General features: G+C 36.8%; 1 protein-coding gene across 7 annotated transcripts in view; it reads right to left on the reverse strand.

Annotated features, from left to right (window-relative positions):
• The window catches only part of LOC127971728 (traf2 and NCK-interacting protein kinase), a 66,900-nt gene that overhangs the window by 12,388 nt on the left and 28,921 nt on the right, over positions 1 to 25,591 (reverse strand). For all 7 annotated transcript variants that reach the window (XM_052574947.1, XM_052574944.1, XM_052574945.1 and 4 more), the window contains 6 exons: positions 21,948 to 22,068; positions 21,501 to 21,656; positions 18,438 to 18,581; positions 9,343 to 9,477; positions 8,918 to 9,018; positions 7,439 to 7,588 (listed from right to left, as the gene is read on the reverse strand). In XM_052574947.1, the coding sequence (XP_052430907.1) occupies positions 7,439 to 7,588; positions 8,918 to 9,018; positions 9,343 to 9,477; positions 18,438 to 18,581; positions 21,501 to 21,656; positions 21,948 to 22,068 (807 nt within the window). The remainder of the gene's footprint in view (positions 1 to 7,438; positions 7,589 to 8,917; positions 9,019 to 9,342; positions 9,478 to 18,437; positions 18,582 to 21,500; positions 21,657 to 21,947; positions 22,069 to 25,591) is intronic.

The raw sequence follows: 25,591 nt of genomic DNA on the forward strand, positions 1-25,591 counted from the left end.
TCTCTCTCTCTCTCTCTCTATATATATATATATATATATATATAAAATATAGATTACATCTGGTTAGAAAAGAAAGGATGTGATGTTCAGAACACGGTAACTACAGTAATTATCAGTGGGAAGAGATGCACCCCGTTTGGCCAGGGGTGTTTTTAAACCACAGACAAGATTTGAGAAGGAAAAAATCATTATCTTGATTTACATTTTTTTTTTTTTTTTCTGTAAAATGTTCTTCCTAACTTCAGGCCTTATTATCATGTCATATATACAGTACAGACCAAAAGTTTGGACACACCTTCTCATTCAAAGAGTTTTCTTTATTTTCATGACTATGAAAATTGTAGAGTCACACTGAAGGCATCAAAACTATGAATTAACACATGTGGAATTATATATGGAATTATATACATTTCAAAAAAGTGTGAAACAACTGAAAATATGTCATATTGTAGGTTCTTCTTTAGCTTTGATTACTGCTTTGCTCACTCTTGGCTTTCTCTTGATGAGCTTCAAGAGGTAGTCACCTGAAATGGTCTTCAACAGTCTTGAAGGAGTTCCCCGAGAGATGCTTAGCACGTGTTGGCCCTTTTACCTTCTGTCTGCGGTCCAGCTCACCCCTAAACCATCTGGATTGGGTTCAGGTCCGGTGACTGTGGAGGCCAGGTCATCACTCTCCTTCTTGGTCAAATAGCCCTTGATGCCTTCAGTGTGACTCTACAATTTTCATAGTCATGAAAATAAAGGAAACTCTTTGAATGAGAAGGTGTGTCCAAACTTTTGGTCTGTACTGTAACTTTGATGTTCTGTGAAACAACAAACTTTAAAATACTTTGTTATTACTGGTGAAGATCAGATGGTCATCTCTGTTTTCTCTCAGGTAAATCACAGTGTAAGCTTCACAGTTAACATTACTCTCATCAGCGTAGTCCATATCAACAACAAAAATATATCTTGACTCCATATAGTGGTTATTTTGAAAAAACCCAAGTTATTTTGAGCAGTACGATTATAAAAAGAATATGTGCTAATATAAAATTAAATTAAGTAGCCTATATAAAATTGCAAACATCTATCTTGCAGTACTTTTTTACTTAAGTACATAAAAACTCGAGTACTTTTGTACTTTCACTTGAGTAAAATTGAAAAAGGAGTACTTTTACTTTTACTGGAGTAATATTTTACCATATGTATCTGTACTTTTACTCAAGTACTTGATTTGTGTACTTCGTCCACCACTGTAGGTATTACAATGTAAACATGGTTTGTGAGGAAATTCCTGTGCCCTGGTAAACCAAATGGCTTTAAAAAATACTATACGGTGTTTAATAGAAATTTTAAACATGCATTTTCCGTGATGGATAGAGGTAGTGTATGGGGATATACAGTATAGAATACCGTTATGTCTATGTAAACTACATATGCGTGTGTGTGTGTGTGTGTGTGAGAGAAAAAAAAAATTGCATGCAAACTCCTACGACAGCAAAAATCGCACCGTGTATGCCCTCCTTAAATCAAAAGACGTGAAAAAAAAAATAGGGTGTTGATATGGCAGCTGCAGCCAATGAGTGATCCTCTGCTGCCATATCATGGTTATAATGGTAATTTCATTTTCATCTTAAAATGTCTTTATTTTCCGCCGAGACATGTTTTTTGACTCATGAACGTAATTTATTGATTATCGAATGTACCATTACAATGTTGTTTAAGAGATTAGCCTAATCGCCTAAACCGTTACGATACTGTTTATTTGTCAGCATTCAAATATACAGTTACCTGGGATTAGCAAACTCTGCATATAAAATAATTATTACTGCTATCATTATTTAAGGGGTTGCAATTGTTCTGTTTCTCAGTTTCTGATAAGAACGAGGAGGAGATATTTCTGTGAGAGTCACTACCTATAATATAGCACATATAAAATGAGATTCATCAGAAGATTACGAGCGGGCTTATCTTTACCTGGAAGTTTGAAATAGTGCTCCGTGCATATGGTCAAATCAAGAGAGAATCGTCATGCATTCTGATAATCTCAGAATTGTTGCAGAATAACAACTCAATTTGAAATGCATCGATTTATTGTCACAGCCCTAATAATTAGGGATCCGGAAATATATATGTTTGTGTATATATATATATATATATATATATATATATATATATATATATATATATTTATTAGGGGTGTAACGATACGCGTATTCATATTGAACCGTTCGGTACGAGGCTTTCGGTTTGGTACGCGGTACGCATTATGTACCGAACGGTTCGTTGGACTAATTAATTATATGTGAAAAAAAAAAAAGAGAAATATAATGATATGCGTTCAACAAGGTAGTCCAATAACCCAAACGACGTAACAGGCAACGACCCTGGACACTCCCGAAGAAGAAAAAAAACACCAACTTATAGTTATGTGTTTATGTTATGCTACTCTGCACGATATGTGAACGGTCCCTAAGGCGCTCGCTCACTCAGTACACGCTGAAGGCTCGTTGCAAAATGGCCAATGCGTTTAACAGACCAGAAATAGAAGATCCTCCAATAACCAACAGGTTTGGTTTTTGGGTGCACTTTGGATTCCCTTTAAGCTATAATGGTGATGGCAAGAGAGTGGTGGATAAAACAACAACGGTATGTCGGATCTGCTACACCAGCGGGAATAAAAAAAAAAAAAAAAAACACCAGCGGAAATAATTGAAACATGTCAACTCATTTACGCCGACATCACCTTATTGTGTCAGTATCTGGGAAAAGACGAAAGAAAGGAGAAACATACATGCAACAAACTATCCCCGCAGCATTTAGACACCGGTACACCCTTATAGCTTACAGGGAATCCAAAGTGCACCCAAACACCAGACCTGTTGGTTATTGGAGGATCTTCTTTTTCTGGTCTGTTAAATGCATTAGACATTTTGCAACGAGCCTTCAGCGCGTACTGAGTGAGCGAGCGCCTTAGGGGCCGTTCACATATCACGCCTAAAAACGCATGGAAAAACGCTAGGCGTGTCTTTCTCCTCCTTTCCAAAGCGCTCGGGCAGAAGCGCTCATGAGGCGTCTGTCTTTGCTAAGCAACAATGACGTGCTCTCTCCATGAGACGCGGAAATTTCAGCAAAGGATAAATGGATTTGCAGCTCTAAAAATTGCTTGCAGTAGCTCTGCTACTAAATTTATTTCAAAATGGCAATCCATATACAGCTATGAACAGCTGTTCCTTCATCTTGGCTGAGCTCTCAACCTTGTTACGGGAAAGGATGAAGCTGATTGGTTAGTTCTTGTCACATGACCCGCGGGGCGCTTGCGGCATTCTGAAAAGTTGAGATGTTTTTAAATTTTGCTGTATCTAAAACGTACCGAACCGAACCGTGACATCAGTGTATCGTATCGAACCGAACTGTGAATTTTGTGAACCGTTATATATATTTATATATATATTATTATTATTTTTTTTACATTTTCAACTGGCTTATTATACTATTACAAACTGTTATGTATGAACGTGTTTTTTGTTCTCATGTGTTTTTAACCTTTTAGCCTTGATAGACAGAGGAGGGTGTCCGTGAGTTATGTGTGTGTGTGTGTGTGTGTATATATATATTCTTCTGTTAATTATTTTCTGCTCCTTAACTATTTGTAAACCCCCACTCTTGTATTTCTGAGCAATAAAAGCACTTATTAAAGGATTATTCTTATCTACGCCTATAAATATTATCTCCCTTGGTCCTTAACGTGTTACTCTAGTCAAGGCTGAGCCACAGAAAAGTTATTGAGTTCAATGCTGTGCAGTTGCTATAGTGTTCTAGATCAAATTAGGGAGACATACAAAATTGTGCAGAGGACAGGAGTTAAGAAATACTGTATTTTGGTGGTTGGCAGAGCATTGCTTCAGTCTTTTGAAAGGTTTTTAGTGCACTGTTGTGTGGTTGCTTACTGTCCACCCCCAGGCATCTATAATATCTTTTCTGGTCTCTAGACAAGATAAATCCATCTGTGTTATCAGCCAGGTGACGATCATGAGTCCGAACAACATTCACATACCTCTCGTAAACAAGCCACATGATTTGAGATATTATTCATGACAAACGTAATTAGTGTTAAGTGTTTGGTCATTATTCTACAGTTAATAAAAGTCAAGTTTTCAACACATATTGCTAATTAAGAGAATGCACTGACCATATAAGTCTGTTTACAAGAGTGAGCTTAAACACATTTGAACAGTATCAAATGTGGAACTTTTCGCTAAGTTGATATAAAACATTTTCTCAACCACTTTTACAAGCAGGTCTCCCGAGCTCATCACAATAAAGCATCTTATTAACACAATCGCACACCTCCCATAGTACTTGCCTGACTCAGAAATACATTGACACACACTGTGCTGCCGTCCCTCTGTAGAGCCACCACAATCCTGAGCATCAACACGGGCATCCAGAGCCGCAGAGCGATCTTTATCCTCTGCCGTGGGATTCTCATGAGCGCCAGCCACGCAAACACGCTGCCACAGAGAGCGTGTGTTTCCAAGCAGGAGAGACAGATGTACACCAGCGCAGAAACACTTCACTAATGACTGTGTGTAAGTGAAAGACAACTGTGTGTGTATGAGAGAGAGAATGTGAAAAAGAGACAGAACGAATGAACGAGAGAAAGGGAGGGAATGGATGAGAAAATGTTGGTGTGGAAAACTACATGATCTAGTGCCGCCCAGCCTCCAGTTCTGTTTCACACCGCTAGTTCACTCTAAATTCATCTTCTGCCTGGCATTAGAAAAAAAGCTCCAATAACGGGTCATTTCAATGGGCTTATGCTTTGGGAATGTGGTGAAGGCTGCAGAGTTATTTTTGGACGCGAGATCATGTTGGAGAAACTGGCACACACACAGATTGTGAGGGTGAACTAGTCCGTGAGTATGTGGGTGAACACCACACTCATCGCTCTTCCTCTCTGTGTGGGTGTGTGGGGACATCAGCGGCTCTATGTCATCACAACATTGTGCTCTGCATGCTGTGCATATCTACACAAACTCTGAAATGTACTGTTTGGCAGAAAAGAAAGAGTGAAGTTCTGTCAGATGCCTGCTTTTGTTTAAGAGTTCATCTTAAACCCCACAATCAGAATTGATTCCTTGATTTTTTTTTAATTATTTTCAGATGAGAACAAATCTTGAACTGAAATAAGCTGGACAATGACAGTATTGTCTTTGACTATCAATTGAAACATCTGTTCAAAATGATAACTGTTGCATTTGGTGTTTAGATCATGTTTCAGACAGCAGTTCCCACTGAACATGAACTAACTGCACCACTTACACTCAAACACCACGTTTCACATCTGACATTATGTCTGCAGACTCTTGTAAAGCAGGTTTTGTTTTAACTGTAGTTTTTTTTTCTTCGATTTGATTCAATTAAACCTATCTGAATGTGTTTCATCAATGCTGTAAATATCAGAATTTGTTTATTGAGTGACTGTGTCTGTATTATTCTCTCTTACAGTGATGTAGGTATTTACCTGGAGCATCATAATGAAATATGAATCACGTTTTGTACTACAACACTGAATGATTGCACAATCAAATAGACAGTGAAATCATCAGTAACTAGTTAGTGTATGTGATCTGAATGAATGTTTGTGTGGTAAACATGACTGCGGTGAGTTTAGTGGTAAATTAAATCAGTGTTATGAAAATAGTGCCAAAGTGACTTTAAACAAAGTGCATCAGTCTACAAACAAAGTATAGTACAAAATATTATAATGTCTATAAAGGTGTCAGATACACATTGTCCCACCATTAGTGCAGTCAACATGAGAACACATGGGAACTGATTATTGCTGGATTTACTCAGCTACCCAGCAAACTAGCAAATAACTTATAGTCTACAATAATATTGTAACTGTGTGATTTAGTCTATTATAGTTAACATGACACAACGACTGACATGTGATATTGATTTTATAAAACAGTCCAATAAACTATAGGTAAATCTGAAGTCCATATTTAAAAACAGTTCTTGTTTTTGCTGCATTTCAAGAAAAATAGTTCAGACCAATCCACAGCAGAACTGTGTTGTGACTCTGAGTAACACACGACAGTGTTTCGTTACTGAATGAATCGACCGACTAAACGAATCAGTTGAATGAATGACTCATTTATGCAGTGATTTAAAGTTTATATTTAAAGTATTTTTTCTCTTTTTCCCCCAAATCAATTCAAATATTAGTACTCAACATTTATTTTTTAAACATCAAAACATTATGAACACTTGTGCTCGTAAGTGTACATACCCCTTGCAAAATGTGCACTGTAAAGTAAAAAATAAACAAAAATCCTGAGCCGGATGTTTTTTACCAGAGGTGGGGCAGGGGGGTCCTTTCTTTAAGATTTGAAACGATACCATGACAAAGTTATCGCTTTCCTTATTCAAACTGATTTTCTTTTTCATGAATACACGATTGACCTGAAGAATGAAGTATTAAATAATAATAATAATAATAATAATAATAATAATAATGATAATAATAACACAAATAATAAATAACATGCTATTTTCATGATCCCTCTTATTATGTTAAGGTAATTAACATTTTCTATATTCTGAAAGGGGTATGTAAGCTTATGAGCACAACTGTGTGCATCTGTAACTGCTGGTTAACTGCATTCATGTTCTGCATTTAACAGTTTAAACGGTTCCGTTTAGCTTCATCTCTCATAAAAACTCACCTTCCTGTATCTATCTAGTAATCGTGAAAACACTGATTGCCTTGTTCAGGTGTGTTTAATTAGGGTTGGAGCTAAACTCTGCAGGACAGTGGCCCTCCAGGACTGAAGTTGCCTATCCCTGGTCTAAATGCATCTAAATGACTCTTCAGGTGCAGATTCTGTGCAACCTCTGCACCGCAAACACTAATTGTGTTGACACTGATTATATATCATTATTAACAGCCTTATAGTATCTTACTATTTAAGTGTATTGATTAAATTAAATTTAGATTAATTTATAAAAGATGCTTCCAATTTAATTAGGTAAAAAATAAAAGGTAAAAATCAATTTAAACTTATTGGAAAAGTAAATTTGTGCAACTCCTGCAAACTGACCACCTGACAGAATATGAAGAATATCAAAAGCTTGTCCATAGCAGTCCTAAACCTGCCAAAATACCAGCACAATATCACATGCAGCAAAATATTCTCTAAATGTTGTTTTCGACCAAATTCCAGAAAATATGGAGATATCATTTTACGTAATTATCGCACACCCCCTACTATCATGTCCCAAAAATGTGCCATGTGGAGAGTGAAAGCTAATGTGAATGTGCACACAGATGATGACAGTTCAAACTCGCAACAGCAGAGAAACATTCCCAATGCTACAACTGTACACTTATTAAACCTTATTTATTAGTGGTGTGCAATGTGGCAGGAATGTAAAGAATACTCACATGACTGGGCAGGTAGAGATCGAAGGGTGTCCCCGAGTCCACGTCGATAGCATGAAACCCAAACTGAGAGCCGTAGATGACCTTTAACCTCTGTCCATTCTCCACCGTCAGGTCGACCGAGAGGGGCTTCTGAGGCAGTGAGCTGAACGCCTGACACACACGCACAACAACACGCTTAGTCCACTGCATCAATACCAGCCTATTTGTGTTGTTTTTATTTAAATATTCATTATTCAGCTGTTTTCTGACACTGACAGGTGGCTTTATTTCAGCTACATTCTATAACCCACACCCACAGATGCTCTGGAAGTGTGCAGTTTGTTTGTGACGTGTGAACAGTCAGGAGTTACTCTGCACACACACACACACACAGCTCATGTGAGAACACTGATTTATACTGTAGTGACTCCAGTGCTGTGAACAGGAGTCACTGCTCATAAATACAGCTGTCAAGCTGCGGGAACAGCCTTTGAGGATCTCAGAGGTGCTTTTGTGGTTCAATGAATGGACTGCACAAGACGTTATAAGATCTGAACGTAACTCTTTCAAGAAAAAACTGAAAGGTCATAATTATGCATGCGTATTTTTATATATCATGAATATACAGTGTTCATTTTTTAGCATGGTTCATAACCATTATTAGGGTAAGTAGCCTGTGACTGCAAACAGGGCTCGAGTCTTTAAATAATATATATAAACTTTTAACCACATTTAGTCATTAAACCCTAACATGCAATCTTTGTATTTCCATAAGAATATGCGGGACGACAATCTGAGTAAATGCTGTAAGTCTAAACGATATCAGAAGTAGAGTAAGTCTCTCAGGACCGCAGTGAAGTAGGACACGTTCTCAAAAATGACCCATTTCCAAAAACACCCCACTCACATTACCTATCATTACAGCGTCCTGTTTCTTACAATGGAAGAATATATAAACATGAGTAGCAGGTCATTAGAAATATCACATTAGAAAGAATGCTAGTTGTGACTCCTCAGCCATGATCCAAAGCAACTGGTACGGTGAATCTCTGAAACCACATTATTAGAGCTTTATATTTCAATCCACTGGACTCAGTACTGCTAAACTACAGAAACACACCTATACATGCATCTCACTGCAGTCCAGCTGAAATAAACACCATCAGCTTTTGTTGCTTTTTACACAGTTATGATTACAGTGGCTTATTATTTAATTAATGAAGACTTATTCTTGGGTGGTTACTCACACAACACTGTTATGAGCTCAAAACACTTTTATCATAGAGCATCATTTGTAAACTAATACAGTTGGATGTTTGTACACATAACCAGCTCCATATGTGTGCACAGGAGGAGGATAACATTGCCATGATTGCTTCAGCTTTCTTTTTTCTCACATTTGTGTTTATTAACAATAACGGTTATCAGTTCTTGGATTAGGGTTAAGTGCAGGTGCTACATTGTTTTTGTCAATGTGATAAATTAATATCCAAGACTTACTTTGAAAGCCATGAACTTGTGATATGGTTTGGGAGCCCAGGCGTAGACCTCCACCGCGCTCCTCAAGGCGATGACCAGGAACTTGATTTTCTCATAGCGAACTGAAATCATTGGCATGATGTGAGTAAGGAGTACAAGATCATCGAAAACACTGACTTACAGACATCTGAATCAGTATTGCAGTATTATCATGGGTCTACACTTGATAGATGTTTTTTATCCAGAGTTTCTGCTCATCAGGCAGTCAATCTGCATTCTACTCTGGTTTGTTAGATTAAGTTCACTAGGTGTTTCCATGCAGTCTATTAAAATTATAATGTTTAGTATGTTTTTAAAGAGTTTAGAGTAAAGCAGCTTGAGACGCAGCACACTGATGTCTGTTGGTGAACGTGAAACAGGTGACTGTTGTCTTGTTCTGGACTCACCCACTTTATAGCTCACACATCCCTCCAGTTCCCCCACTGAGGTCCAGCCCTGTTTCTTCTCCACCTCGGGATCATTGCGCAGGATCTTATTCCTCAGCCAGGACAGGTAGTACAGCCGCAGCTTGTTTTTCTTACCTTTTCAAAAAAATCATGAAGAGATGACACACATATACTTCCTCGTCTTCTCACCTTATCGCAAAATCATCAGATAAACACATGTATGATCGACAGAGCCTTTTGGAAATCGGCAGTATGCACAAACAACAGCTCTTGCCAGAAACTACTGTGAAGCTACGAAGCCTTTGTCTGCTGCTGAAGCCGAACCCCGAGACCATGGCCTTGCCTACTGACTACCCTTAAAATACTGCGATGCCAGCGGTGTGAGAGGGGACAGAAGCACGGCAAGCGTGGAGGCACACGAGCTAGGCTAAGGGCTAACCCCACTAGACCAGCGATTCCATCACTCATGCTCTTAAACATTCCTCTCTGGAAAATAAACTGGACATAATCCAACTCAGTCAGTCTATACAGCTGAGACAAGGGATTGTTGTGTGTTTGTTTTCACCGAAACATGGCTAAACGACAACGTTCCCGACCCGCTATTCAGCTACATGGACTTGCCTGTTATTGATCATACAGAGACAAAGCATTGTCTGTTCAGTCTTGCAGAGGTGGATTGTGTATAAATGTTAACAAACAGTGGTGTAATAGTGCTGTGTTAGTGATAAAACACTGTTTATCGCTGGTGGAGTTTATGTTTGTGAAGTGTCGACAGTTTTATCTACACACGGGAGTTCATTGCCATTGTTATTGCCACAGTTTACATCCCATCGCGTGCTAATGTGAAGGATGTGCTTCACGAGCTGAACAGCGCCATCAGTGAACAACAAACAAATGTCTGTTTTCTCAAAATGCCTTTCACACAGACTTTATTTCTAAATCATTTAATACTGATTATGCATCAGTGAATCAAGCCAGTGACTAAACGATCAACTCCACGTTGTTTTTCTTAGTAGCTCACTTTATATTGTTCAGAGCTGTCAATCACACATCGCGAGTACTTTCTGCACACTTGCCAAAACTGCCGTTACAATGAATGACGCTGTTATGCTGCACAACAAAGCTCTTGCTGTATTCATGTCGTGTATTCATGTGTTTGCTGTGAGAGAAAACGCGTTGCAATGACGAGATCACTGCATTCACACGATGAACAGACTCGGTCTGCTCAGTGATCATCACTGCAGCCTTTCATGTGATGGGAAAAGATCAAAAAAATAATGCTATAATCAACACTTCCATGATTCGTCAATCTCGACAGCTGTAATAGTAAAACAAAAACGTAGTAAAAGTATTTGAGAAGGGTTACAGATGTAATGCACATTTCGAATGCAAAAATGTCAGCCAATCACAACAGTTGTCGTTTACTCTGAGATTCACAGCAGACACACCCCTTCAAACAAAGCATTCAAGCCAGAGGACTAAATCTAAATTTTAAATGTTTAAACAAAGAAATTAATCCATGTCATGGGACCTTTAACAATTCTCTCTCCAATTGGATCCTGGAGTTTCTAACTGGAAGACCTCAGTCAGTCTGTGTCAGCTGCAACACCTCAAGCACTACCACACTGAGCACAGGTGCCCCACAAGGCTGTGTGCTCAGCCCGCTGCTCTTCAGGCTGCTGACCCAAGACTGCACTGCCAAGTTCCGCTCCAACCACATCATCATGTTTGCAGATGACACTGACCATGGACAGCTGGAATGTGGAGAGAGTCCGCAGCACTAAATTCCTGGAGGTGCACATCACAGATGACCTCACCTGGACCACCAACACTACATCACTCTCCAAGAAGACACAACAGCACCTACACTTTCTCCCCCGGCTGAAAAGAGCAAGTCTCCCTCCACCCATCCTGACCACATTCTACAGAGGAACCATAGAGAGTGTGCTGACCAGCTGCATCACTGTCTGGTAAAGGAACTGTAGTGCTGCTGACCGTAAGACCCTCCAGAGGACAGTGAACACAGCTGCAAAGATCATCAATTCCCCCTCTCCCCTCCATCCTGGACATTTTCACCAAAGCCACCAGCACCGTGAAGGACCTCACCCAATCCCTCCCACAGTCTCTTCCAGCTCCTACCATCAGCGAGAAGGTACCAGCGCATCAGAGCCCGCTCCGCCAGACTGATCCACAGCTTTTTCCCCAGGCAGAGAGAGCCCTGAACTCAAATCACCCTGCCCTCCTCTGAAACCCCACACAAACCCCTCCTCCTGAAACATGAACCTCACCTCCTCCACCCCCCAAACACCCCCTAACCTTACCACATCAGAGAAAAACTGTCTGAAATATTATTTTTTTCATCTTGTTGTGCAATTCTCCTCTATGTGCACTAGACACTTTTCACAAACACTGCTGTGTGTACTTAATCCCACAAAAGACTTAAATATGTGCATTATTCCTCAGTCAGGTGCTTGACTCACAAGGTTTCTCTTTGCTAATGTACAATATTATGTTAAGCATTTGTATAGTCTATATATTTTTGTATAGGTAAACATTTATATGTAGTTTATTCATATTCAAATCTGTAGGTTAGTTTGTGTATAGGTACAATGTTTATGTGTAGCATGTGTATAGTTTGTATTTTGTTATTAGTTTATGCATAGGTTAACATTTATATATAGTATTTAAAGTTAAAATCTGTCATTAGGTTAGTATTGCATAAGTATAGTATTATGTGAAGCATTTGTGTAGTCTGTATTTTTTTAGCTTATGTATAGGTAAACATTTATATATAGTATATTTATAGTCAATATCTGTCAGTAGGTTAGTTGTGTATAGGTTTATACTGTTTTACTTCATTGTTGTCTGTATTTATGTAGCACCGTGGTCCTGTGTGGCACAGCATTTCATTCCACTGTATGTCACACATGTAGCGGAATGACAATAAAGATCAACCTGAACTTGATACACACTACCGGTTAGAAGATTAGAATAATTAAGGTTTGCAGATGGACAAATAACATTGTATAGTAAAGATGACAATATTGTGGTAAGAGATGACAATGATAGCGTTCATGCAATTATAATCAGTATAAATATAGCTGCAAGCAGCGATGGCGGGCTCAAGCCACCAATGCCATCACCACCCCGGTGGCATCAGGTAAACTGTGCCCAGCGGGCACATGCATTCACAATATCCCTCTGGCAGTGAGGTTTTAAAGGATATGGCGGTTAAAGGGTTAATCCGAATCATCTAGACTTTAAAATCACATTCACAGAACAATATATATATATATATATATGTATGTATATATATATGTATGTATATATATATATATATATATATATATATATATATATATATATATATATATATATATTTAGTAACACTTTACAATAAGATTTCATTTATAAACATTATGTTAACATGAATAATATTTATATAGCATTCATTCATGTCAGTTAATATTCCAAACTTAAACATTAAAACATTGTTTTATTGTGATTTTTTTCCAAGCACATTTTACCAATTCCAAACCATATCAATCTTAATAACTACCATTATTTTGTATTTAATCATTTATGATTAAAAGAAAAACTCCTTATATTCATGTGTGCAGAATCATTAGGCATGTTTTCTTTTACAGATGAAATGCGCTAAAAAAGAGTTTTAACTCAAACTGTTTTAACTCAAAGTCGAAAATTATGAAATACCCATGAGAAATATCAAACACAAATGCAATACAGAAATGGATAAGTTAAGACTTGACCATTGTACAAAAATGCTGACTGGGTCATGAGGTCAGAAAAGAAGAAGAAAAAAAAAAACAGGTCAAGAAGAACTGACAAAAATAATTGCAAAATAATTAGGAATTAATGTGAAGATTAATTTTTAGTCAATTCTGCAAGACAGACTTTCAGGAAAGGAGGTGGAATAAAAATGAGCTCCTAAATCTTAATCCCGGATTCTGGAAGATATATTCCTCAAACCATCGGACAAGAGGAGGTGGTGCTGGTCCTTCACGAGTCACTCTAATCTGTTCATAAAGCCTATATATAAAGTCTTAATATATAGTATTTCACAATACTTCATGGTATTCTAATTAAATCATTTTTTGGAATCTTTGATTTCTCAGAACCTGACACCGAGTAATTCTGGAGACTCCAGGAAAGTGGCAGTTCTGTAAAATGTTGGCACTGGAGACTAAATGCTCCCTGATAGTTTCACACCTAATTCACTTAACACACTTACAAACACACACACACACATTACCCACAGTGACAGAGGGACAGAGTGACATCAGATCTATGATAGTTTTTTAATTTTCTATCATCCATATAATGTTGTATAGTCATGCAACTATGCATATTTCCTCAGAATGACTTGTCTTCTATGTGTACATTTTTTTGAAGTGTTTAGAAGCTGCACTTAAAAAAATAAAATACATTTACTGGTTACTTTTTTACTGTTATTTCAAAAAATCACCACGACAAAACCATTCAAGCCATTCAAAATTCATCCGCACCTGTACTGTAAGATACATTCTTTAAACAGTGGTAAAAGAGGATGTGGTGCTGATCCTTCAAGAGTCACTCAAAATGTATCTGTCCATAAAGCCTATAAAGAATTATTCTTAATATACAGTTCACAATACTTCAGCTTGTTATTCTAATAAAGTGAGGGTCATTTTATCAGTATTTTTCTTTGAAAGATTTCTATAAATGATTTAAATCATACTCGTTTCTCCAATAATTATTTAAAAGTGATCCTATAGCTCCATCTGGTGGCCATTATTGGTACTAAGAATTGCAAGCTTCATTTATAAGTTATGATAGTTTTAATTTTATGCTGGCTCTTGAAAATGATAAAGCTATGAAACTTACTGTGCTTCCTTCAAATGATGACTTCTAGGTATATAAAAATTTATGAAGAGTTGGAATTAAAAATTTTAAAGATATAGTAAAATAACTATGGTATTTTTTTATGTTACTTTAATAAATCTCTATGGCCACACCATTTAAGGTATCCTAAACCCATTCGCAATTTAACATCTTCAGTATATGGCTTCATGTTAAAAAAGTTTGGTGTGAACTACTTGTGTCTTCTTGGAGGAGAATGAATTCATTTACAGGCTGAGTTTATCATAAATCCACAATAACATTTCTGAGTTCTGTATCAATCAGTGTTGTTGTTTGTTTATTTTTATTTTTTTTTATTTTTCATAGGAAGATAACTGACCCTTTACTCTCCTTTTTAATAAATGAGCTATTTATAGCTGTATTTATAAACTGCTTACTACTGACTATTAATATTGGGACAAGGCTTTATGAAGCATGAACTGACTATTTACTAATGAGTGCAGTTATTATAAAGTGTTATCGATGCATTTGCTAATGTTAACAAATTAGACATTATTTTACAGTGTTATCAAACCCCTTAAATGATTTGTAAGTGTTTTGTAATGATTTTATTGACCTACAAGCATTTGTGAAAGTTCTGCTTGCATTACAGCTTAGTCTTGATCTGTGAGCTGAACAGATTTACTGTTACATCCATGAGATTATGTAAATTCAAATAAATATCATGTCACAGGATGTCAGAGGTCAGTATCAAATTAGTTTGAAATTATTATTTGCAGCACAAATAAGGTTTTTTAGGATTTTTAAAAATCCCTAAAACTGTCAGAAAAGGATAAGGCCTAAGATTTCTATGTGAGTGGCTAAATTTGTTTGTTTTTATAACTATAATGCATAAACTATGAAACTATACAAAATGTATAAAAAAGTACAAGTTATTCTTTTCCAATGTTTTTTATTTATTTACAATTTTTTTTTTTTTTTTGGGATTTACATTTTTAAAAATTTGCCTACGGCAATCATTCTACACAGCTTGAATAAAACCTGTCAATATTTATTATAGACCACTATAACTGTGTATAATCTAACAAACAAGTTTATTATGAAAATAAAAGCGTGTACACCAGATAAATTGGACGATAAAGAAATTGCTAACAATAGTATATAGAGCATGTTTTATGTTTTTAGGCGTTTAGATGCAGAAATGGAAAAATCAAATGTAAAATCAAATGTAATTGATTTAATTAAATATAGATTAAGTCTTGTTAGAGCAAAATAATAAATAAATACGTACACACATTAAAAAAGCAGCCAAGATGAATGAGTTTAATTTTTTTATATAGATTAAAATTGAAGACAGAAGCAGCTGGTATATGCGGTCACTTAATATTAAAATCCAGTAGATCCACTTCAGATTTATTTCTCAACAGTTTATGTTCACGTGGCTGTTTTCGTTTATATTCGCCAAGCTATTATGTATTTTGAAATAATCTTGTCCGTGATGTGTTCGTTCTTACGACGAAAGGCAGAATCCTGCAGCTCGAGATACATGTTATTCTGCCAGTCCCGCTTTCAAATAGTCTTGCGCACTTAAACGGGTCACAAACACCTGCATTTAGCTCGTGTTGTGTTATAATGGATGTATTGTGTGCATTTATGGCAATAATTTATTTTGAAAAGCTCTTAAACAAGAATAAATTCGTTAGTTTTGAACTTGTGACACTGTGCGCGCTGATCGGAGGCAGTGATTTCAGATAGGCAGCCGCAAATATTTCATTTTCACACAAACAGTTCAAAAACATTTTAATTTAGCTCTTGGTGTGCTCTAATTGGTGAATTGTGTGATATCGCTGCAATACTTTATTTTAAATAGCTATAAAACAAGAATAAACTCGTTTTTTTCTGAGCTCATCATTCCACACGCTGGTGCTCAGAGCGGTGACTCATCTCTCGTGTTTCTCACGTATCACTGACCACACATCAATTATTAATGAGCCCTGACCTGATAATAATCATATATGTTGGTTTAGCTTGTCAGTGTGAATTAAATCCAAGTATTTATTTGTATTTTAACCGATTTAAAATCGAAACCAAAAGACAGTCTCCTCCCTTTTTTAGTCCGGTAACTGCACCTGTAGGGGCGCTATTTCTCTCAGACAATGGAAGTCTAAGCACACACACTCAAACAGATGGACAGAGTGAGATGAGATGTCTGACAGTTTTTTAATTTTCTGTTATCCATACAGTGTTGTAAAGTCATGAAACTATGCATATTTACTCAGAATAACTTTTTTTCTGTATGAAAAAAGGTTTTGAAGTGTTTGGAATTTAAAAATGCAGGAAAATTAATAATTCCATCTTTATTGTCATTTAAAAAAATCCCCACGACAACACCATCCAAGCTATCCAAAACCCATTCACAATTTAAGTTCCTCAATGTTTTTTCAACATGTACACCAAGTTTGGTGTGTATAGTGTTACTCTCCTCTGAGCAGTATGCATTAATTCACAGCTAAATGTAAAAAACAATCCACATTCAAATCAAAATAGCCGACTTCCTGTTGGTCGTAGCTGATGACTGTGAATTAGAAAGTTGTCCGTCTTGATAAGAACAATTTTTGTACTGAGTTTGGTGTCTGTAGCTAAAACTAACCCCCCCACTTTTGACAAAAGGTGGCGCTATAGAGTGCCTCTTCCACGCCCTCTTATGAACTTTTGCCAGTGTCTAGTTATCATAAATACTGATATGTGTTCTGAGTTTGATGAAATTCTAAGTATGTTATATGCCTCAAAATCACCTGAGAAGTATTCCAGTTTGACATGTTGCCACGGCAACAATATTTTTAGATATCAATATCCCCCCAGCAGATTTATATCGGCTGTGTTTTAACATTATTCTGATGAAGTTTGAAGCAAATCGAGTAAAAATAAGATGCTGAATTCAAAGCATTTTGAAAATGACACACTTCCTGCTGCCACTTGGTGGCGCTATAACTTTGACTCCTAATAGTCACATATATGCGATCGACATCATACAATGAATAATCTGATGAAGTTTGATTAAAATTAGGAAATGTATGTGGATGGTATTAGACACTTCCTGTTTCTCAATTCTCGCCATAATTTCAACGCCTCGCCACGAGCAAACCGTTCGAGATATCAAAAATCCCCTGGCAATTTTTCATCCCCAATGTCTTGAGATCATGTTGACCGAGTTTGGCGGCAATCGAGTAAAAAACCTATGACAAGTATTTCAAATTCCAGAGCATGCGCTTTTTACATAACTCTAAATAGCTGACTTCCTGTTGGGCGGAGCCTATGATATTCAATACGAAAGTTGTTCGGCACAATGAGATCTATATGTGTACTGAGTTTCATATGAATATTGGCAAATATGTGTGAGCTATACATCAACATTTCTGACTGTGATCCAGGGGGCGCCGTAGAGCCCTTGTGCCACGCCCGGGTCCCAGATTCTGCAGGCTCCTAAAGGCCACAGATTCCAAAGTGTGTGCAAATTTTCAAGAGTTTTTGAGTATGTTAAGGACCCCAAAAGCCCCCACAACTTTGACGAAAAATATGACTACTAAACCCAAAATAGCCAACTTCCTGTTGGGCGGAGCCTATGACATGCAGTACGAAAGTTGTTTGGTTTGATGAGATCTACATGTGTACCGAGTTTCGTGTGTCTACGTGCAAGTATGTATGATATATGGCCCTCCATATTCCAGGGGGCGCTGTAGAGCCCCTGTGCCACGCCCGTGTATCAGTCTCTGCCCGGCCCTAATGGCCGCAGGTTCCAATGTGTGTGCCAATTTTCAAGACTTTTTAAGCATGTTAAGGGCCCCAAAAGCCCCCGAAACCTTGAAGAAAAATAATAATAATAAATAATAATAATAATAATAATAATAATAATAATAATAATAATAACAAATAATCCTAAGGAAAAAAATAGGGCTCTCGCCCTCCAGGCTTGAGCCCTAATTAACATGTTCAGCAGAGTATATGAGTGAGTACACTTTCATGACAGATTGTCTATATGAAGTGAATAATATTGCTGCTTGCGCATGACACTAATCATTATAATGCATGAGTGATTTCAAGTAAAGAGGGAGAACGTGATATGCTTCAAGAAATGTGTGGTCAATTCTTCAAGGATTCCTGCAGGATTTGTTCATTCATCTGCTAGTGCAAGTGTACGAATACTCAGTGTTGTGCTGAAGTGAAGTGAAGTGTACCTGATATAGTGATGAGCACGTTCAGCCCCTCCAGCACGTCCATCTGCTGGAAGCGTCTGCGGCTGATGAGAGAGTAAACCTTACCCTGACCACTGCGGTCCAGCAGCCACAGACCACTCTCGGTGCCCACCAGCAGATTCACTCCTACACACACACACAGAGAGAGCACACACACAGAGCACATACGCACAGACACACATACACACACACACACACACACACACACACACACACACACACACACACACGCACGCACACACACACACACACACACACATATACACACACAGCACAGAAACACACACACACACACACACACACGCACACACACACACGCACGCACACACACACACACAGCACAGAAATACACATACATACCACAGACACACACACACAGAGAAACAGAGCACATACGCACACACACACACACACACACACACACACAAACATTAGATGAAGGTCAAAATAAATCTTTTATCATCTTTTATCTGGAGTTGACCCTAGCTCTCAGAGGACCTCTGATTTAGATGAAACAATATACTCTAATTTCATACAACATAGTGTCAGCTGCCTTCAGTGATAATCAAATAAAGCGTACATTAAAGGCACAATATGTAAGGTTCTCGCTAGAGGTCGCATTTCCTAAACAATAACAAAGATGAAGCTTGACGACGCTAGGAGGGAGCATGTGTGTGGATGAGGTATTCATTCATTTATATTAATTGCCTATACCTTCCACAGTTATTCAAACAGTGAATAAATTATACAGAGAAAGTGAAAAAACAAAACAAAAAAAAAAGCATTTACATTGTCAAAGAACATTATCACTGACTTCGGTCTAGTTTAAGCACTCTTGAAGAACTCCCTTATAATCAGTAAAGCTGTCTCTACACAGTTTGAGGAATGAATCTCTAACATCATACGCACAGTACATCTGCACTTTGTTGTTTATGATGACAGAATTCAGTCAGCCAGTGAAAAACTAATCTGAGCGCCTCTGATTGGCCAGTATATACTTAAGCTCAACAGATTCATCTGTGATTGGTTATAATGCGCAACACTGTAAAACAGGTAAAACATCATGGCGCAGCATTGAGCAGGTCTAAATTTAATGCTGTGGTCAACACTTCTCACTTCATTTACATTGTATTCACGACAGCCATTATGTATTTAGTTTAAATGTAAAGCAGCATTTGTGTCCGTGTGTTGCCATACTTTCTACAAGCAGAAACTGAGGATTTGTGGATATTACATCACTGATAGACAATGAGGAACAGGGATAAGCCATTTTATACATTTACAAATGCTGCAACGACGCATCGACGTTATAGATTACATCGACTACAAAAATACATTGTGAAATACGTCGACGCGACACTTTACATCTCGCGTAATGCCGGCTTCTGCTCCTGGGAATGGAGAAAGTTGCATTCTATCACAAGAACAGAGACCATGGTTATCAAAAGTATGGGAACACTTTAAACATAGGCCAAATAAAATGGTCCTTTGTTCCCTTTGCAAAAACTAATATGGTGTACCACAGCAGCACAACTGTGATGCACGAGCACCTCAGAGGAAAACATACTGGCGCTCTCCGGTGTTACGGTTTAACTTGTTACCATGTTATCTAGTCACCAAGTTAGTAGGATGAATAAAAAATAAAGTAAGTCTGTGTTGGCGCAGATTTCGAACAAGCATTAAAAGATGGCGCACCAGGAGACAACAGTCACAAACCACCCAGCTACCAATCTACACCGAATCATCTTCAGATCTCTGGATTCAAGACAGGACCAGAGAATGTCTAATATGGCGAGAAGTTTCACTCTTACACTTCCGGCTTCTGAACTGGTTGCAGTTCCATTTTGATTCCATATGAGGGCGCTCACAGGAATGAATGGAGGTCAATGGCGGTATAACCCTCAAAATACACTTTTCTCAAGATATAATTTTTTGTCTAGTAATTTGAATGTTGTATTCGAAAGGAGAGAAATTACACATTGCTGGGTGTTAGATTTTTTAGAGTCACTTATTTGCTTTAAAAAGTCTTTTAAAATGTCAATGACGTCATACACATTCACATTCATTAGCAGAATGCTAGCGTGTTCTGGGCAACAACAACTCAACCTGTAAGAAATTGAAAGGACATAAGTACTCGTTCATTCAACTTTCGACCTATAACCCATGTTGAACTTGCACAACCTACAATCAGATCTGAGATTTCTCAACGGCAATCTGGTGAAAGGGACAAATTTTGCCGTCTAGCCCCATAGACTCCCATTCATTTTGCACTCATGGCGTGGAACTCTGGTGGTACTGCAACCAAAATTCGGTACAATAGGACTTAATAGGGAGTGGGAAGGCTCTCGTAGACAGGCTCTGACAGGACTCTGTGCAGCTGCTGAATCAAGGAAATGTGATCGTGTTAACTTGTGACCTGTGTTTATCTATTATGAAAATAAACCATAGCAGAACACTGACTACATTTTATGGTTTGTGATGCTAAAGAACATTTCATGACGTCTCAGACAACTATACATTTGTGGCCACTGTGTTTAATTATAAACGCAATTGTTAACTCATATTTAACATAGTAAAATAATTTTCTTTGCCTCTTTATTTTTGTATACTGTAAAAACCACATTGAAGTATTTTTTGGAAAAAAAATAATAAAGGTTTAAATATTACATTAGAAGTTGTACTTATATTTTTTTGTAAAGTTATCCAAAGGATTCATTAGCTAATCAAAAAAAGAACATTACATTAATAATTTATTTTAATAAAAATAATCTTTAGAGTAGTCGTATACTTGAAAAAATAATCGTTAGATTAGCCGATGTAAAAAATTATCGTTAGCTGCAGTTCTAGTAAGTACACAACTGCATGAAATATATTGCACTGTCCAAGTAGTTTTGGAATATTTTATTATAAAAATCTTACATATTGTGCCTTTAAAGCTGAGTAGATTTCATAACTTGGATATGTCAAGTTAATTTCTTATTACTGAGATTTCTTGTTTTGTTGATTAGTGCAGGAAGATGCAGGTGGTCTTTATTAATATCTCACCCCACAGACTGGCACAGAGGATTTCAGCGTTGAACTTCTTCTTGTACTTGCGTATCTCCGGTGCGTCGCTCTGAGGACGGATATTGGTGGGGTTAACGTTCACCACCGAGCCCTTCCTGTGAGGCTGTCTGAAACATGGCTCGCACCTGCCGTTCACTGACACACACACACACACACACACACACACACACACACACACACACACACACACACACAAACAGAGGGAGAGAGAGAGAGGGAGAGTTTGTACATCACAGAGTGGGAAAGGTGAGAACATTGTGCGGATCAAGGGCATGATCCACAGGGATCTGGGGATTTCTTGTAAAGATATTGCTTTAAATGATAATTTGTAGATACTTTAAGGTATTTTGAAAAAATATTTTTTATTCCCTTATATGTTCAAAACTATTTGTGTGTGTGTGTGTATGTGTCAGGTGTGTGACTCACATTGGACGTATCCCTGTGGACTCGGAGGTGGAGAGATCTGCAGCAAACGCGGGTCAATGAAAGGTGAGAATGATGAAGAGGAAGATGATGTGCTTTTTCCTGCCTGGTTAATGAATAAATTCTGTAAATGCAGAACAACAACACAAACATCATTCATGAGTGCAGTTTTACATCATAACACAAGAACAATTTGATTAAGTGAATGACTGATGTGAATTCAGAAAGATATCTAGAATATTTTGCATCTACAGTAGGTGGACAACCAGAATGGGTAATACCGCCGCATGTACCGCCGCGTTAAGTGCAAGTCAGTCACGTGTTAAAGTTATCCGTGAAACTACCGCCAGGTGGCGCAAAGGGACAGGTTGCGAACTGAATATATTTGTAAAATGTTGGTTTGTAAACGGAGATGAAAGGAAGACATAAAACAACAATAACATTATAATATACTTTATAATATACTTTACACAAAGGCTCTTATGCATGCTATTGTTATTAAAACAGTCATTACACGCACTTCAGTTCATTCTTGGCAAAAATAAATCCTTTAGGTTTCATATGCAGAGCGAAATGAGAATGGTCTGGCATTTAGAAATAATTCTTATTAACTCTGCTATTATTCTTGATTTTTCAAACTGAATTATGCCTTTACTGTGTGACCAAAAATGTAGCATTATCTGTTTCAGCTGTTTGATTGCACTGGTGCCTCATATTCACTGGAAACAGCAGCCGTTCACCGAGCCATCAGGCACGAGCAGCGGTCCTTTGGGATATGTTTTACTAATTATGATTTTTTTTTCCGTTGATACTGAAACATGCATGAACTACAAAGCCTATTTTACCTAATGAATAAGAGTTTAGCTTCAAATGGGCAACATAACGAATATGGAAAAGTTTGGATTTCTCTTGAATGAGAGGTACGTCCAACCTTATGTGTCACTTTAAATTATTATTATTATTTTTGGTTTTGTTTATATCTAAGCCTACATTATTATATACTGTAATTATATTTATCCATTAGAATTATATATTTTTAATTCTTTTTTATGATCTGATGAATTTACACACTATTAGGCCTGCCGTTATTATTTCTGAATGTAATAAAATGTGACTTCTACATGACTTATTTTTTTTCCCTCTCAAAAACGTAATTTATTTTTAGAGTGTTTTTAAAAAACCTGACCCTAACCCTAATGAAAATAAGCAAATAATCGGTTACATTTTGTAACTATGGGTTAATCTAGGCAATGTTGTTAACTATTCACAAGGTTTGTGTTTTTCTCGTTTTATTTTTTCATTGCATCTGAAAATTACTTTAAGAAACAAAAAAGCCTCCTCCCCACTAAAAAAATGTGCAAGCCCATTCACTTTATGCGCTCTGGTGCAGAACCTGCCTGTTACTCATCTGTGGATGTTTAACATAAATGTTGTTGTCCCATTTTATACAGGAACTGATCATTTAAAAAACGATCAAATTATATTGTTAGTTTCATGGTAACATGCAATCAAGGTCTTCAGTTACTATACAAGATACAAGTTCATTAACATGCACTGTGACATTTTCACCCATTTCATCTTATGAACTCCTTGAGATTTTAAACTCATTTTAATAACATTGAGATTAAAGTTGAATCTAGTGTAAAAAAAAAATGAAAGTCTATGAAACGTCAGTAAATAAAGCATTTTTTTAAACAACGGCACTTACAATTTTGAATTAAAATATTATTTTGACCATATAGCCTTATGGCTCTGAGTCAATGAATATAAATGCATAATTTTCAATGAAAGAACACTTAGAGAGTGTAGGTTGCTTCTGGTGTTTGGATTGATACTTCAATATAATGATCTCCACGTTTAAGAAAGCCTACATAATTTTTTTTTCTTCAGTGTATTATTTTCCTCTTCTCTATTTAACATCATGAACTTGAAATGAAATACATCTTCCTTCTGGTAGACTGAATGTTTTCCTGCCTTGCTAAATGTTGGGCTCATGATCAATAAGTTGTATTCGCCTCAAACTGATTTAGTAATATTAAACCGTGGACAGTGAAGCTGGATCAGTTAGAGCTCGCAGCTGCGGAAGATGGCTGCATCTCATTGCTAGTTTTACTTGATCTTAGTGCTGTGTTCAAAACCATAGATCATGACATACTCATAGATCAATTACAGAACTATACAGGTATTCAAGGGCAGGCTCTAAGATGGTTTAGATCCTACCTGTCTGATCGCTACCATTTTATTTATTTAAATGGGGATTCATCTCATTTATCACCAGTAAAATATGGAGTGCCACAAGGATCCGTCCTAGGTCCCCTTCTATTTTCAATATACATGTTGCCCCTTGGTAATATTATTAGAAAATACGGAATTAGCTTCCACTATTATGCTGATGATACTCAGCTATATATCTCAACGAGACCAGATTCAACTTTTAAATTATCTAAGCTAACAGAGTGTGTTAAAAATGTAAAAGATTGGATGACCAATAATTTTCTCCTATTAAATTTGGATAAGACAAAGATATTAATTATTGGACCAAAAAACACTACACAGAATCTTGTAGATTACAATTTGCAACTAGACTGATGTACTGTTACTTCCTCTACAGTCAAAATTCTGGGTGTTATATTAGACAGCAATTTGTCTTTTGAAAATTATATTTCCCATGTTACAAAAACTGCATTTTTCCATCTTAGAGACATTGCTTCTAAGATGGTAGAGACTGATAATGTTCGGGGTTCAGACACACTCTCTCTCGTTAAATCTAGATTAAAAACACATATCTTTCGCCAAGCATTCAAATAATGTATCTCTTAAATTGTGAATGTAGTTGCATCTGATCAAATGCACATTCTTATTCTTTAGCTTGGGTTAAACTAATTAATTTTATTTTGTTGAAACAGCAGCTATGCTAATGATGTCTCTGTTTCTATGTTTTACCACAGGATTTACATATCGTGGTAACTAGGATTTATACAAGCTCTAGTCTGGATCCAGAACACATGAGAAGAGATGATGCTGACCTCAGATGATAACCCTGAATCAACAAACAGAACTAACCAATTTTGCTACAAGTTTGACTGTATCATATAATAATTGCTGTTAATAATGTTCTCTGGCTGACTACGTCTTGTATTATTTTTTTCTGAAAAATCCTGTCATACTTGCACAAACTGACAGTCACCACTTAAGCTACTACTAAATATTGTAGAAACTTAATTTTCTGTAAAGTTGCTTTGTATTGTAAAAAGCGCTATACAAATAAACTTGAATTTAATTGAATTTAAAGATGAATGAAGAGCGTGTCTGGAAAAGGGAAGTTTAGTTTATCAAGTTAGTCAGTGATTTTAGCAACACAGGTTCACATTCCACATTCACATTCGTTTTTTTTTTTTTTTATAATAAAATAATATATACAATTATTAATACAAATGTGTGTATTCTGCAGTTCGCTGGTTTATGTTACATATATATAGTATATTTTAAGGAACAGAATACACTGCAATTTGTTTTTGTTTTTTTACTTAAATTGTAAAGATGATAATAAAGAAGTAATTCTTTGTTTTTAATAGTTTTGTATTCTTGGGGATACAGGCAATCAGTAGTCTAATAAAGAGTTTGACTGGCAAAAGGTATTATATGTA

This window comes from Carassius gibelio, chromosome B14, assembly GCF_023724105.1.
Source record: "Carassius gibelio isolate Cgi1373 ecotype wild population from Czech Republic chromosome B14, carGib1.2-hapl.c, whole genome shotgun sequence".
Taxonomy (NCBI): domain Eukaryota; kingdom Metazoa; phylum Chordata; class Actinopteri; order Cypriniformes; family Cyprinidae; genus Carassius; species Carassius gibelio.